At 35.5% G+C, this 17026-nt stretch overlaps 1 protein-coding gene across 3 annotated transcripts in view; it reads right to left on the reverse strand.

Moving 5' to 3' along the window:
* Positions 1-4696: 4696 nt before the first annotated feature.
* The window catches only part of si:ch211-278j3.3 (E3 ubiquitin-protein ligase RNF19B), a 32201-nt gene continuing 19871 nt past the window's right edge, over positions 4697-17026 (reverse strand). The window contains exons 8-10 of one of the 3 annotated variants that reach the window (XM_067383506.1): positions 9658-9789; positions 7427-7670; positions 4697-5960 (exon numbers count right to left, since the gene is read on the reverse strand). In XM_067383506.1, the coding sequence (XP_067239607.1) occupies positions 5762-5960; positions 7427-7670; positions 9658-9789 (575 nt within the window). In that variant the 3' untranslated portion in view covers positions 4697-5761. Of the gene's footprint in view, positions 5961-7426; positions 7692-9657; positions 9790-17026 lie in introns of all 3 variants that reach the window. The other 2 variants (XM_067383505.1, XM_067383504.1) reach the window with 2 other exon arrangements.

A 17026-nucleotide genomic window follows, 5' to 3' on the forward strand; every position in this document is an offset into this window, starting at 1 on the left:
CAACCCTGTTACCTTGATTTTGTACAGTAAAGGACTTTTCACCATTAAAATGTGGGCATTTGTAGAGGATTAATGATTTAACTATTTCAGTAATAATCCTCCTAAAAATGTTGACAATCATTTTATTAATTTTAAACAAATAACATAAGTTTTTGTAATTATTTTTCCTTTTTATAATTCCATATAATAGCTAGTATTTTATTTTTAAATATTTGAATAAAAGGTTTTGTCCCCATGTGCGTTAGGCGTCAACCCTGTAATCGACCATCATAATTCCCTCTTATTAACATGATGTATACTTTAAGGAACATTTAATCTGGTGCTCCTCATTTGGGAGTCACACTTGTGCTCTTCACGGTCAAAAGTGACCGGACCCCTAAAATGTCATTTTTTCTCCCTCAGCAAAACCAATGTAATTTATTTTTGTTCAATAATATTTACATTTTTTTAAAAAAAAATTATTTTGCATTTTGTGGAATTTCATGATAATTATTAATATTTATGCAATAAATAATACAAAAAATCTAATATTTTTTCACTATTTTTCAATTAATGCAGTATTTCAGGTTAAAATGGAGTCTATGCCTTTAAAAAAAAAAATTTTTTGAAGGCAGATTAGCGCCATCTGGTGGGAGTATAAAAAGAAAAATGCATAATACCATGGTGTAACCACTAGATACTTGTACAGCTCTCTATGGAGAGGCTTGTGAATTCCCTAGTTGTTTTTGGACTTATTTATCTAATTTTTTTAGGTTGAGGATATGAATATATAATTAGACATTCTCAAAGACTATTTCTTATCAAGTTTTAGATACATGTTTGTAAGAAATATCGATTTGAAGCGTTAGTTTTTGATTTATGATTACAGTCAATCCTAAACATTGTGTTAGAAAGAGAACGCAAGGAAGCATTTTGTTACCCATTTTTTTATTTAGAATTCATAAAAAATGCCACATGACTTTCTGTGCTCTTGACACAGAGCTCCAGCAGAAAAAATAAAATAAAATAATAATAAAATGCTCAGAACAATGCGAAGGAACAAGTCTGCACTTCATAGGTGTGTATATAGTGTGTGTGTGTGCATGAGAATGGGTGTGTTTATTCCACTCTTGATGTTTTAGAGTGTCACTCCTCCACTGCTGTGAGCTTTTCCTGCATTATGACTGAATTATTGAATGGATTTCACATATTATAAAAACTTGCTGTGTTACAGACAGTGGTTTAAAGGGTGTGTGTGTGTGTGTGTGCGTAAGTGTGTACTTGTTTTTGTGAAATATCAGGACACAAATGTGTATAATGACATGGGTATGACATAGGTATTACAAAAAGAGGTGAAATATGAGGACATTCAGCATGTCCCCACTTTTCAAAAGGCTTATAAATCATACAGAATGAGTTTTTGTGACAAAGTAAAAGTGTGCACAGTTTCCTGTGAGGGTTAGGTTTAGGGATAGGGGTAGTGTAGGGGGAGAGAAAATACGGTTTGTACAGTATAAAAACCATTACGCCTATGGAATGTCCCCACATTTCACAAAAACAAGTATGTGTGTGTGTGTGTGTGTGTGCGAGTGGGTGTGTCTAAATCACACTCTTGATGTTTTAGAGTGTCACCCCTTTACTGCTGTGTACTTTTTTCAGAATTGTGGCTGATTTGTAGATTGTCCTGTTTTTGTCGATTTCCCATTCATTTCCTATGGTCGGTCACTTTTGACCGAAGACTACAAGTGTGACTATTTTTTTTTTTTTTTTTATGACCACTTAGCATGCTCGAATCATGCCTTCAATTTTTTTGTGTTCACATTCCAAATGCCATAAAAGTGACCAAGTTCCGTACCATTTCGATGAAGCTGCGATTTTTAACAATTCAAAACAGAAAATTTTTCAGTCAAAAGTGACCGAAGAGCACATGAGGTTAATAGGTTAATATTTTTAAGAGCTTTTTTTTTACTATTAAGAATATTGTGTGCAATGAAAAGGTTTCATGCATGTTAAAGGTTCTTCATGTTGAGTGTTGAGAAAGGATTATAAGCCAATATATAGCTTTTACAATATCCATTCAGTTAGTGAACAAGCTTGACCACATACTTGAAAATAAAAAAAATATATTTTATCATAAAAACAACCCAAATTTGTAATGGATTAACAACAGCTTACATATTTTTTCTTGAAAAAAGTATGAGCGAGTTTGACAAGGACCAAATTGTGATGGCTAGATGACTGGGTCAGAGCATCTCCAAAACTGCAGCTCTTGTGGGGTGTTCCCAGTCTGCAGTGGTCAGTATCTATCAAAAGTGCTCCAAGGAAGGAACAGTGGTGAACCGGAGACAGGGTCATGGGCGGCCGAGGCTTATTGAAGGCTGGTCCATGTGGTCCAATCCAACAGACGAGCTCCTGTAGCTCAAAAAAAGCTCGAAAGAGCCAACAGTGGACACGTGAGCATCAGAACTGGACCACGGAGCAATGGAAGAAGGTGACCTGGTCTGATGAATCACGTTTTCTTCTACATCACGTGGATGTGCATCACTTACCTGGGGAACACATGGCACCAGGATGCACTATGGGAAGAAGGCAAGCCGGCGGAGGCAGTGTGATGCTTTGGGAATGTTCTGCTGGGAAACCTTGGGTCCTGCCATCCATGTGGATGTTACTTTGACACGTACCACCTACCTAAGCATTGATGAGACCATGTACAGCCTTTCATGGAAACGGTATTCCCTGGTGTCTGTGACCTCTTTCAGCAGGATAATGCTCCTGACACAAAGCAAAAATGGTTCAGGAATGGTTTGAGGAGCACAACAACGAGTTTGAGGTGTTGACTTGGCCTCCAAATTCCCCAGATCTCAATCCAATGGAGCATCTGTGGGATGTGCTGAACAATCTGGAGGTTCCACCTCACAACTTACAGGATTTAAAGGATCTTCTGCTAACATCTTGGTGTCAGATACCACAGCACACCTTCAGGAGTCTAGAGGAGTCCATGCCTCAACGGGTCAGGGCTGTTTTGGCAGCAAATGAGGGACCAACACAATATTAGGAAGGTGCTCATAATGTTATGCCTGATTGGTGTATATGAAGGTTGCTTTTTTGGGTTTTGCTACTGTTATGTTCCATTCAAATGACAATAGAAATATTAAAACGTTACCAAAAAACAAACAGAGCATCTTCATATTATGTCCCTGGACCAAAATGAGTTTCAGGTTTAGTTCGTTAGTAAGATAACAGCCTCTGTTAGAGTTCAACATAAAGACAGATTCTGTATTGACTCTGAACTGTTTGGATTTCCTATTGGACTAGTCTATCGATCTAATCTGTTTTTGGAGCTCTAGCGCCCTCTGTCTGTGCCTTATAGAAATGCTGAAAAAACGGATAAGATAAAATGTACTTACATCAGATTAATGAAGAAGAATATATGTGTGTGTGTGTGTGTGTGTGTGTGTGTGTGTGTGTGTGTGTGTGTGTGTCGAAAGGGGTGGATTCTGGAATACACTGCCGCTTCAATATGTATCTTTTAACTGATTTATAATCAAGTTATTAATCAATATTTTTCTTTCTAAATATTAAAATATTTGAATGACTTCTTCAGCGTATGCTAAAGCATTTATTTTACTTTTCCATCTTCAGTCACTGGAGTGGCTCTGGGAGTGTTGAGATCAGTATGTTTTGGGGAAGTATTCTGTTCAGCCATCTTCAGCCTTGAAGAAGCTGTGTATCTGCGCTTATATCCTTTGTTATAGATCAGTTTTGGTGAAATGAACAACTTGCACCCTGGATGATGGAATGACTTGTTTTTCCTGACAAATTGTCACCTAGAAGAGTAGTTAAATGACCTCGGTGGTCCATCTGTGCCTAAACCAGGGGTTTGTTGTCATCTGTATTCTGTAAAAACATGCTTATGTTGTGTGGACAATGATTAATTTTATTTATTTCCAATCAGAGTCATTCATCCTGAGGTAATGACATGCGCTCTGTTAGAGTATAATCATTGCTTCTGTATTAAATGCATACACAGAGCAGCCTAATGAATTTATTCTTCAGTAAAATTTTCTTCAATTTATAAAAAAAAAAAAATCTAGCTTCCGCCAGCCCGCCTTCCGTATTCAACTTACTAAAAGTGTAACTGACGTCGCATCAGTTACGTTTTTTTCGTAAGTTGAATAGGGAAGGCGTAGGATGTTGCGTAATCTTTTTGAACTGTGAAAGTTTTACACTTTCTTCCTAAGTTGAATACAGATATTTTATTTCATAACTTGTTAAATATGGATATTTTTCTTACACAAAAGCATCGCTTCACTTCAGAAGGCCTTTATTAACCCCGGAGCCGTGTGGAGTACGTTTATGATGGATGGATGTGGATGGAGACACTTTCTTCAGGTTCATATTCGTTGTTTCACTGCCATTATAAAGCTCGGATGCGTCAGGATATTTATTAATATATCTCTGATTGTGTTCATCAGAAAGAAGAAAGTCATATACACCTAGGATGGCTTGAGGGTGAGTAAAGCTTGGGGTAACTTTTTATTTTAAAGTGAACTAATCCTTTAACTGTAATTCCCCATACCAATATATATATATAGTATGGGGAATTACAGTTAAAGTATATATATATATATATATATATATATATATATATATATATAAACGAGAAGAAAAACATGACACCATTCAATACAAATCATTTTACTGACATACTGTTCCATTCATTGTTCCCAGTCTGCAGTGAAGCTATGAAGGTTGAGTTTTGGGAACTCCTGGAGATCTTTTACACTTTAAACAGGGCTATCCGCTGTCGATTTGAATAGGACAGGGGTAGAGGCCTGATCTAGCAGTTCCTTCGTTGATGCAAAGTGACAAAAATACCAGTAAAGAAAGTCTAGACATTATGCAACTGTTGGCTCTGGGCTATCAGTACAATGTATTACTTAGCAAGCTGAAACTGTCAATGCAGATGTTTGAGATTAGATGCTCTCTTTAGTTAATGGGTAATTAAAACGTTTAATTTATTAAGTACTCAATAACAGCAGGAAAAAACAAACAAATGCCTTTACTGCGGAAGTGAAGAGAGAAAAAAAGGTCATCAGTTTTCTAAGCAGCACTCGTCGTTCTCACAACGTTTATGTTCCATAAGATCATCAGTTTTGACCTAAGATTATCATATTTAGCACATAACAGAAACAGCATGACTGAGGGCTAATTCTAGACCTAAATCCCACATATTTTCTGTTCCTTCATGAAAATGCAACCGTTATGTAAAAAAATTGCATAATTCAAATGAATGAATACCATGAGGGAAAAGCCCATAGCATTAGCCCACAGCACACTTATCTTCAGCCTCCATTTCACCATGTTGTTGGTCACAGGGCAACTGCGGCAGATATAACCATGCTATTAGTCCGTAGGTCATTACGGTTTCTTTTTTCCCCTACGGATCAGTCAGCGGACATGAACCATATGGTCGTTAGATAAAAGGGTATAGCTAAAAGGAAAGCGAGTTGAATAAATTAAACAGACCAGCATCCAAATAGGCAATGTTTTCTATAAAATTGGTTAGCACTCCTCATACTTGTTGACAAACATGCGCTTGGTCGTTTGAGTTTTTATGATCATCTTTAATCCCGTCCGTGGCGTTTTGGCAGCTGCCCTGGATGCTCCATCTCTCTCTTTTCTTTGACGCTCGCTGACTCTCTGCGTTTGCAGGCCGAGGCTGGAAGCCCCTCGCGGGAGTGCAGGTGGGCCGTGGAAGCAGTGGTTTTCCAGGAGTGGCTCAGACGCTGTCTATCTCAGGAACTGGCACGGGATCGGCGCTCCCTGGCTGCTGAGAGGCACACAGAGGTTCACAGGGCTGGCTGAGCGACTCTGCCGACAGGCTCTTGCTCGACAGAATACTGCTGAGACTCGGCTTCCGGCCGCCCCGTGGCTGAGCCTCGATCTCCACGCGCACCTCAATATTGGTCCCTTCCCTGCTGGAAACAGCAAAACACAGCTTTAAGAGTCGATAATGTGAAGCTTATTTTTTTTTAAAGGCACAATATGTAATTTTCACCACTAGATGTCGCTAATTCAAAACAAAGGCGTAGCTTGATGATGCCGTCAATGAACGTGGAATCATGGGAGATGTCATCTTCACCTCCACAGCCGATGGAAAGGAATCCGACGGACTCAGCAGAAATCATGTTCACCGATAAGCTAATGTATTAAAGTTTAACGTTATGATGGTATGACGCAGGGCGGGTCGAGAGCCGCGGGAGCGGAACTAAATATGATATGGTTAAAACAATCATACTAAATACATTTGAGTGTGTTGAAAGTTATGTCATAACGCTACTCTGTGCGTTTACTTGTTGCACTTTGCAGTAATCTTGATTGATATTAGTAAAACTGGAAATTGAAGGTGACGCGGATATGACGTTACTGACAGGTGACAAAATGAAACGGTCTTTGTCCCGTTTAAAATTGCTGATTTCTCTGGATTTAAACACTGTTGGAAACGTTTAGGATAACATATATAACATCAACAACATATATAACACTGTTCTAGTGGTTTTTGGATATTTTAATCAAAATATATTATGTATTGTGCCTTTAATCCTATCTAATAATTTTTACACAAATACATTAAAAGTAAAATCTTGCATACAATGTTTTAAATACACGCCTTTTATGATGATCATGTTTTAATATCTAAATTAAATTTCATTTTGAGGAAGTATAAAGTCAAAAATGTCAGAATAATACAACTGTCCTGATATTATAATGAAGGAAAAAATCCTGAGTAAAAAAAAAAATAATTAAAATAATTTTTTCCTAAATAATTGGAAAAAAAAAAACATTTTTAGGAAAAATAGACAAAAAGTAAAAAAATATATACAAAAGTTTGGAGTCTGTTAGATTTAAAAAAAAAAGAAATGAATACTATTATGATGATTACGTTAAACTGATCAAAAGAACAATAACGACCTTTATAATGTTAAGATTTTGATTCACGATACAAAACTTTCTATTCATCAACGAATCCTGAAAAGAAATGATCATGGTTTCCACAAAAATCAGAAGCGGTAGAACTGTTTTCAACATTGCTAATAATCATAAATGTTTCTTGAGCAGCAGATCATCATATCAGAATGATTTCTGAAGGATCATGTGACACTGAAGACTGGAGTAATGATGCTGAAAACTCAGTTTTGAACACAGGAATAAATGACATTTTACTATATATTCACATAGAAAACAGTTCTTTTAAATTGTAATAGTATTTCACAATATTACTGTTTTTATTGTATTTTTAATAAAAATAAATGCTGTCTTGGTGAGCAGAAGATACTTACCGACCCCAAACTTTAAAACAGTAGTGTATATATTTGAACAATCCTGCTTACTTCTTATTAATATTTGAAAAATGATTGCCTGCAAAATCAAGCCATTTCCTGACCTCAGAGCGAATGTTTGTGTGCTGCTGAAGGCAAACTCCTCCGCTCCATCCACACCGTCTGACTGATGCACCTGCTCAGTGCTGTCATCACGTCCATCATGAGCGAGTTCAACAGAGCCTTTTGTTCCAGACAGGACCACACTGGTGCTGGGAAGCGGCATCACTTCCTCCACATTCACACTCACTTCCTGTACACTTCCGTCGGTCAGAGCTGGGTTGGACTGGCCGGTCCAATGATCACTGACTACATGAGAAAATAGAAGATCTTCAAGAGAAGTTTAAATGTCATGAGATCAGGCCAAACTGAGCGCTTAATATTGTAAAACTAATCTTTCTGCACTGCAGTTACAATGTTTGCATAATCAAATACAAACTCATACATAAAGATAAGCAGTTTATAATAAAGCAGGATCATGTTCGAGCAAACGGTGCCATGGGTTATGTACAGTATAGTGCTGGGCAAGCAACTTTTTAACTGTAGATTCCCAAGCTAAAAAAATGTTCATAATCTGAAGCTAAACCTCTTTTAAAAGAGAAGTTAGCTATATAAATGAACAAGTAGGTAATTGCAATGGATAGGTTCTTTAAGATGGTTAAACTACAGCAAAGATACTAGTTAAGTAGTTAGCAACACTAAAAGCTCCTAGTAAAAAGTATCTATCTACAGTGAACCCATCTAACAGGGAACGTTCTCGGAACTTCGGCTAATTTTCTAAAAGTTATAAACAAACCTTTTTCCATTTACATTAATAGAACGTTTGTTCAAAGTTATCTGGTCGTTAATAATGTTCTCAAAACGTTAGCATAGAAACATTATTTATACATTGTTCATGGAATATTTTTCATTAGTTTGTCTAACATTTTTAAAATGTTATTACTTGTTTCAGAATGTTTAGAGAAAAAGTAACATTCCCATAATGTTTGCAAAATTATAAGATGGAATGTTCTCTTAATGTTTGTAAAACCAAGAAAACATTTTTAAACCATTAAAAAAACTTGACATTCAGAAAATGTTTTCTTAACTGCAAAACGTTTTGCTAGCTAGGAAACTATTAAAGGGAACCTATAATGCCCCTTTTCACAAGATTTAATATGCATCTCTGGTGTCTCCAGAATGTGTCTGTGAAGTTTCAGCTCAAAATCCCCCACAGATCATTTATTATCGCTTGTCAAATTTGCCCCTATTTGGGTGTGAGCAAAAACACACCGTTTTTGTGTGTGTCCCTTTAAATGCAAATGAGCTGCTGCTCCCGCCCCCTTTCCAGAAGAGGGTGGAGCTTCAAAAGCTCATGCTCCAGCATACAGACAACAACAAAACAGGACAATCTCATGCACCAAAAATATCAGAAAAAGCAATCATGTGCAATTTTTTACTAAGATCTCTTGTTCACAATAATTCTGATAGCACGTGAGGGCAGCATCAGTTCTGGATATAAAGTTTGAGCACCAAGCATTGGTATTTGCCCATCTTTCGGAGTCAACCTTTTTGAAAATCCAGCGTTTTGAAGCAGTTCTGACGATTTCTGCTACCTGCTCAGATTTTTCTACCTCCCTTTAAATCAGTAGAACAATTCAATAATGAAAAATGTTTAGATTATGCTACCAGCTCATATGCGCGTGTGTAAAATGACTTTCACAAACATACAAGTACAAAAATGAAATTGAACTATAGTGTCTTCAGTGATGGCGGGAGTCTGTGGAGGCTCTTATGTTCATTGGTAAGTGGCCCAAAAATAGCCCAATGCAATTTTCTCCACTGGGCAGCTGAATTCTCCACTGAATTTGTACGTCTGGGGGATGTTTTAGGGGTGTTTGAGCACCAAAATCATTTGTGCGGGGGTGGAAATCAACCCGCGGAAAACATTTTTACACAAAAACTTAAAAGTAGCTCAGGACTCAGGGCTGTGACTATGATAATAGGGCAGATGGTCACCGGCTGTGAGCGGGGCTTCTCCATACATTCAAACACCTTATAAAAGTGATTTTTGCATAATAGGTCCCCTTTAAAGGTAGTTAAATATAGCCATTATCTGGCATAAAAACAACAAGAATCTCAGTGCTTAATTTGAAAGCTAAATTTACATGAATTTCAACTAATACAGCTACAAAAAAAATCTATATCTGAGTGAAAGATGGTTAACAGAGGCAGCTGCAGCTGAGCTCCTCTCAGGTTACTGACCAATTATTTAATTTAGTAGTGGCTCAACTTTTAATTTGTTAACTGGACTTACAATTGGCCAGATCTTCCAGCTGTATGTTCCGTACTTCAGGAGGTTCAGTTTGTGGCCGGCACCAGCCATTACGGCACAACGACATGGGCACGACCCCGTAGACATACGTCAACATGAGAGGCACCCCCACACCTTGAAACACAGGAGATTTACTCAGTTAGAAATAATTATGAAGTTATTCCAAAAGAGTATTATTATTAATTACAGAAAATGTTGTATAAGTGTCCCTACTGTGTGCAAACGAATACATCAAATCACAGACATATTTACCTCAAAAGTGCACTTATTTTCAGATGAATCTGAAGGAAAAGGGCAGTAATTCACATAATGGCAGCGTAAATACACAGAAGCATAATGCTAGCAGCAAAGACAAGGACAACACGCAATAAAGGAGACAAAAGGCCATGATCCTCCCGGTTCTGGATGAGAACAGTGTGGCATTGTTGACGGGGACATTGCAGGGGACAAGGCCCCTCTGTGGCTCTCCTGAAGAGAGGTCAGAGCTGCAGAACAGACAGGGCTATTCAGAGGGGAGAATGAGAGGGAACACAAGCTCTGGGCTTGCGAGGAGAGCACAGAGTGGTGAATGTGCTGCGCTCAGGTCTTCACGCTACGCCATGGAGATCGCTCTGACATTTTAGTTGCAGCCGGCTGCTGTAATCTTCCCCTCCCCGCTCCAACTCTCACAGGAGTGCCAAAGCAGAAGATAGATGAGTCATCAGAGACAACCGGGGCAGTCGCTGTGCGTGTGTGTGTGTGTGTGTGTGCGCGCACGTATGAATGAAACAGCTGTATGCACATATGTAGGCTAAAATGTGTGCAATATGGGTGTTAAAGGCTTAGTTCACCTACCCCCCACTCAAAAAAGGTTATTTACCCTGAAGTCATTCCAAAGCCATATGATATTCTTGCTTTTGTAAAACACAAAATAAGAAATCTTTAATAATGTGCCAGTTGCTCTTTTCTATGGAAGCTTGTTTCCACCACTGAATTTTTTATTTTTTTAAAAAAGGTATAATTGTGACTTTTTATCTCGCAATTCTGACATTTTTTCTCAGAATTGCGAGTTATAAAGTCAGAATTGCGAGATATAAAGTCAGAATTGCATGTTATAAAGAAAGAATTGTTAGATATAAAGTCAGAATTGCGTGATATAAAGTCAGAATTGCGAGATATAAAGTTAGAATTGTGAGATATAAAGTCAGAATTGCATGTTATAAAGAAAGAATTGTTAGATATAAAGTCAGAATTGCGTGATATAAAGTCAGAATTGCGAGATATAAAGTCAGAATTGCATGTTATAAAGAAAGAATTGTTAGATATAAAGTCAGAATTGCGTGATATAAAGTCAGAATTGCGAGATATAAAGTCAGAATTGCGAGATATAAAGTCAGAATTGCATGTTATAAAGAAAGAATTGTTAGATATAAAGTCAGAATTGCGTGATATAAAGTCAGAATTGCGAGATATAAAGTCAGAATTGCATGTTATAAAGAAAGAATTGTTAGATATAAAGTCAGAATTGCGTGATATAAAGTCAGAATTGCGAGATATAAAGTCAGAATTGCGAGATATAAAGTCAGAATTGCGAGATATAAAGTCAGAATTGCGAGTTATAAAGTCAGAATTGTGAGATATAAAGTCAGAATTGCGAGATATAAAGTCAGAATTGTGAGATATAAAGTCAGAATTGCGAGATATAAAGTCAGAATTGCGAGATAAAAAGTCAGAATTGCGAGATATAAAGTCAGAATTGCGTGATATAAAGTCAGAATTGCGAGATATAAAGTCAGAATTGCGAGATATAAAGTCAGAATTGCGAGATATAAAGTCAGAATTGCGAGATATAAAGTCAGAATTGTGAGATATAAAGTTGCAATTGCGAGATATAAAGTCAGAATTGCGAGATATAAAGTCAGAATTGCGAGATATAAAGTCAGAATTGCGAGATATAAAGTCAGAATTGTGAGATATAAAGTTGCAATTGCGAGATATAAAGTCAGAATTGCGAGATAAAAAGTCAGAATTGCGAGATATAAAGTCAGAATTGTGAGTTATAAAGTCAGAATTGCGTGATATAAAGTCAGAATTGCGAGATATAAAGTCAGAATTGCGTGATATAAAGTCAGAATTGCGTGATATAAAGTCAGAATTGCGTGATATAAAGTCAGAATTGCGAGATATAAAGTCAGAATTGCGAGATATAAAGTCAGAATTGCGAGATATAAAGTCAGAATTGTGAGATATAAAGTTGCAATTGCGAGATATAAAGTTGCAATTGCGAGATATAAAGTCAGAATTGCGAGATATAAAGTCAGAATTGCGAGATAAAAAGTCAGAATTGCGAGATATAAAGTCAGAATTGTGAGTTATAAAGTTGCAATTGCATGTTATAAAGTCAGAATTGCGAGATATAAAGTCAGAATTGCGAGATATAAAGTCAGAATTGCGTGATATAAAGTTGCAATTGTGAGATATAAAGTTGCAATTGCGAGATATAAAGTCAGAATTGCGAGATATAAAGTCAGAATTGTGAGTTATAAAGTTGCAATTGCATGTTATAAAGTCAGAATTGCAAGATATAAAGTCAGAATTGCGAGATAAAAAGTCAGAATTGTGAGTTATAAAGTTGCAATTACTTGTTATAAAGTCAGAATTGCGAGATATAAAGTCAGAATTGTGAGTTATAAAGTTGCAATTGCTTGTTATAAAGTCAGAATTGCTAGATATAAAGTCAGAATTGCGAGATTAAAAGTCAGAATTGCGAGATATATAGTCAGAATTGCGTGTTATAAAGTTGCATTTGTGAGATATAAAGTTGCAATTGTGAGATATAAAGTTGCAATTGCGAGATATAAAGTCAGAATTGCGAGATATAAAGTCAGAATTACGTGTTATAAAGTTGCAATTGCGAGATATAAAGTCAGAATTGCAAGATATAAAGTCAGAATTGCGAGATAAAAAGTCAGAATTGTGAGTTATAAAGTTGCAATTGCGTGTTATAAAGTCAGAATTGCGTGATATAAAGTCAGAATTGTGAGATATAAAGTCAGAATTGCGTGTTATAAAGTCAGAATTGCGAGATATAAAGTCAGAATTGCGAGATATAAAGTCAGAATTGCGTGTTATAAAGTTGCAATTGTGAGATATAAAGTTGCAATTGCGAGATATAAAGTCAGAATTGCGAGATATAAAGTCAGAATTGTGAGTTATAAAGTTGCAATTGCATGTTATAAAGTCAGAATTGCAAGATATAAAGTCAGAATTGCGAGATAAAAAGTCAGAATTGTGAGTTATAAAGTTGCAATTGCTTGTTATAAAGTCAGAATTGCGAGATATAAAGTCAGAATTGTGAGTTATAAAGTTGCAATTGCTTGTTATAAAGTCAGAATTGCGAGATATAAAGTCAGAATTGCGAGATATAAAGTCAGAATTGCGAGATATAAAGTCAGAATTGCGTGATATAAAGTTGCAATTGTGAGATATAAAGTTGCAATTGCGAGATATAAAGTTGCAATTGCGAGATATAAAGTCAGAATTGCGAGATATAAAGTCAGAATTGCTTGTTATAAAGTTGCAATTGCGAGATATAAAGTCAGAATTGCAAGATATAAAGTCAGAATTACGAGATAAAAAGTCAGAATTGTGAGTTATAAAGTTGCAATTGCGTGTTATAAAGTCAGAATTGTGAGATATAAAGTCAGAATTGTGAGATATAAAGTCAGAATTGCGAGATATAAAGTCAGAATTGTGAGATATAAAGTCAGAATTGTGAGATATAAAGTCAGAATTGCGAGTTATAAAGTCAGAATTGCGAGATATAAAGTCAGAATTGCGAGATATAAAGTCAGAATTGCGTGTTATAAAGTTGCATTTGTGAGATATAAAGTTGCAATTGTGAGATATAAAGTTGCAATTGCGAGATATAAAGTCAGAATTGCGAGATATAAAGTCAGAATTACGTGTTATAAAGTTGCAATTGCGAGATATAAAGTCAGAATTGCAAGATATAAAGTCAGAATTGCGAGATAAAAAGTCAGAATTGTGAGTTATAAAGTTGCAATTGCGTGTTATAAAGTCAGAATTGCGTGATATAAAGTCAGAATTGTGAGATATAAAGTCAGAATTGCGAGATATAAAGTCAGAATTGTGAGATATAAAGTCAGAATTGTGAGATATAAAGTCAGAATTGCGAGTTATAAAGTCAGAATTGCGAGATATAAAGTCAGAATTGCGAGATATAAAGTCAGAATTGCGAGATATAAAGTCAGAATTGCGTGTTATAAAGTCAGAATTGTGAGATATAAAGTCAGAATTGTGAGATATAAAGTCAGAATTGCGAGATATAAAGTCAGAATTGTGAGATATAAAGTCAGAATTGCGAGATAAAAAGTCAGAATTGTGAGTTATAAAGTTGCAATTGCGTGTTATAAAGTCAGAATTGCGTGATATAAAGTCAGAATTGTGAGATATAAAGTCAGAATTGCGTGTTATAAAGTCAGAATTGCGAGATATAAAGTCAGAATTGTGAGATATAAAGTCAGAATTGTGAGATATAAAGTCAGAATTGTGAGATATAAAGTCAGAATTGCGAGTTATAAAGTCAGAATTGCGAGTTATAAAGTCAGAATTGTGAGATATAAAGTCAGAATTGTGAGTTATAAAGTCAGAATTGCGAGATATAAAGTCAGAATTGCGAGATATAAAGTCAGAATTGCGTGTTATAAAGTCAGAATTGCGAGATATAAAGTCAGAATTGTGAGATATAAAGTCAGAATTGCGAGATATAAAGTCAGAATTGTGAGATATAAAGTCAGAATTGCGAGATATAAAGTCAGAATTGCATGATATAAAGTCAGAATTGCGAGATATAAAGTCAGAATTGTGAGTTATAAAGTTGCAATTGCGTGTTATAAAGTCAGAATTGCGTGATATAAAGTCAGAATTGTGAGATATAAAGTCAGAATTGCGTGTTATAAAGTCAGAATTGCGAGATATAAAGTCAGAATTGTGAGAGATAAAGTCAGAATTGCGAGTTATAAAGTCAGAATTGCGAGTTATAAAGTCAGAATTGCGAGTTATAGTCAGAATTGCGAGATATAAAGTCAGAATTGTGAGATATAAAGTCAGAATTGCGTGTTATAAAGTCAGAATTGCGAGATATAAAGTCAGAATTGCGAGAGAAAAAGTCAGAATTGTGAGATATAAAGTCAGAATTGCGTGTTATAAAGTCAGAATTGCGAGATATAAAGTCAGAATTGTGAGATATAAAGTCAGAATTGTGAGATATAAAGTCAGAATTGCGTGTTATAAAGTCAGAATTGCGAGATATAAAGTCAGAATTGCGAGAGAAAAAGTCAGAATTGCGAGATATAAAGTCAGAATTGCGTGATATAAAGTCAGAATTGCGAGATATAAAGTCAGAATTGCGAGATATAAAGTCAGAATTGCGAGATATAAAGTCAGAATTGCGAGATATAAAGTCAGAATTGTGAGATATAAAGTTGCAATTGCGAGATATAAAGTCAGAATTGCGAGATATAAAGTCAGAATTGCGTGTTATAAAGTTGCAATTGCGAGATATAAAGTCAAAATTGCGAGATAAAAAGTCAGAATTGTGAGTTATAAAGTTGCAATTGCGTGTTATAAAGTCAGAATTGTGAGTTATAAAGTTGCAATTGCGTGTTATAAAGTCAGAATTGCGAGATATAAAGTCAGAATTGCGTGTTATAAAGTCAGAATTGCGAGATAAAAAGTCAGAATTGCGAGATATAAAGTCAGAATTGCGAGATATAAAGTCAGAATTGCGAGATATAAAGTCAGAATTGCAAGATATAAAGTCAGATATAAAGTCAGAATTGCGAGATATAAAGTCAGAATTGCGAGATATAAAGTCAGAATTGCGAGATAAAAAGTCAGAATTGCGAGAGAAAAAGTCAGAATTGCGAGATATAAAGTCAGATATAAAGTCAGAATTGCGAGATATAAAGTCAGAATTGCGTGTTATAAAGTCAGAATTGCGAGATATAAAGTCAGATATAAAGTCAGAATTGCAAGATATAAAGTCAGAATTGCGTGTTATAAAGTCAGAATTGCGAGATATAAAGTCAGAATTGCGAGAGAAAAAGTCAGAATTGCGAGATATAAAGTCAGAATTGCGTGATATAAAGTCAGAATTGCGAGATATAAAGTCAGAATTGCGAGATATAAAGTCAGAATTGCGAGATATAAAGTCAGAATTGCGAGATATAAAGTCAGAATTGTGAGATATAAAGTTGCAATTGCGAGATATAAAGTCAGAATTGCGAGATATAAAGTCAGAATTGCGTGTTATAAAGTTGCAATTGCGAGATATAAAGTCAGAATTGCGAGATAAAAAGTCAGAATTGTGAGTTATAAAGTTGCAATTGCGTGTTATAAAGTCAGAATTGTGAGTTATAAAGTTGCAATTGCGTGTTATAAAGTCAGAATTGCGAGATATAAAGTCAGAATTGCGTGTTATAAAGTCAGAATTGCGAGATATAAAGTCAGAATTGCGAGATATAAAGTCAGAATTGCGAGATATAAAGTCAGAATTGCGAGATATAAAGTCAGAATTGCAAGATATAAAGTCAGATATAAAGTCAGAATTGCGAGATATAAAGTCAGAATTGCGAGATATAAAGTCAGAATTGCGAGATATAAAGTCAGAATTGCGAGATATAAAGTTGCAATTGCGAGATATAAAGTCAGAATTGTGAGTTATAAAGTTGCAATTGCGTGTTATAAAGTCAGAATTGTGAGTTATAAAGTTGCAATTGCGTGTTATAAAGTCAGAATTGCGTGATATAAAGTCAGAATTGCGAGATATAAAGTCAGAATTGCGAGATATAAAGTCAGAATTGCGAGATATAAAGTCAGAATTGTGAGATATAAAGTTGCAATTGCGAGATATAAAGTTGCAATTGCGAGATATAAAGTCAGAATTGCGAGATAAAAAGTCAGAATTGCGAGATATAAAGTCAGAATTGTGAGTTATAAAGTTGCAATTGCGTGTTATAAAGTCAGAATTGCGAGATATAAAGTCAGAATTGCGAGATATAAAGTCAGAATTGCGTGTTATAAAGTTGCAATTGTGAGATATAAAGTTGCAATTGCGAGATATAAAGTCAGAATTGCGAGATATAAAGTCAGAATTGTGAGTTATAAAGTTGCAATTGCATGTTATAAAGTCAGAATTGCAAGATATAAAGTCAGAATTGCGAGATAAAAAGTCAGAATTGTGAGTTATAAAGTTGCAATTGCTTGTTATAAAGTCAGAATTGCGAGATATAAAGTCAGAATTGTGAGTTATAAAGTTGCAATTGCTTGTTATAAAGTCAGAATTGCG

Source organism: Chanodichthys erythropterus, chromosome 4 (assembly GCF_024489055.1).
Source record: "Chanodichthys erythropterus isolate Z2021 chromosome 4, ASM2448905v1, whole genome shotgun sequence".
NCBI classification, from domain to species: domain Eukaryota; kingdom Metazoa; phylum Chordata; class Actinopteri; order Cypriniformes; family Xenocyprididae; genus Chanodichthys; species Chanodichthys erythropterus.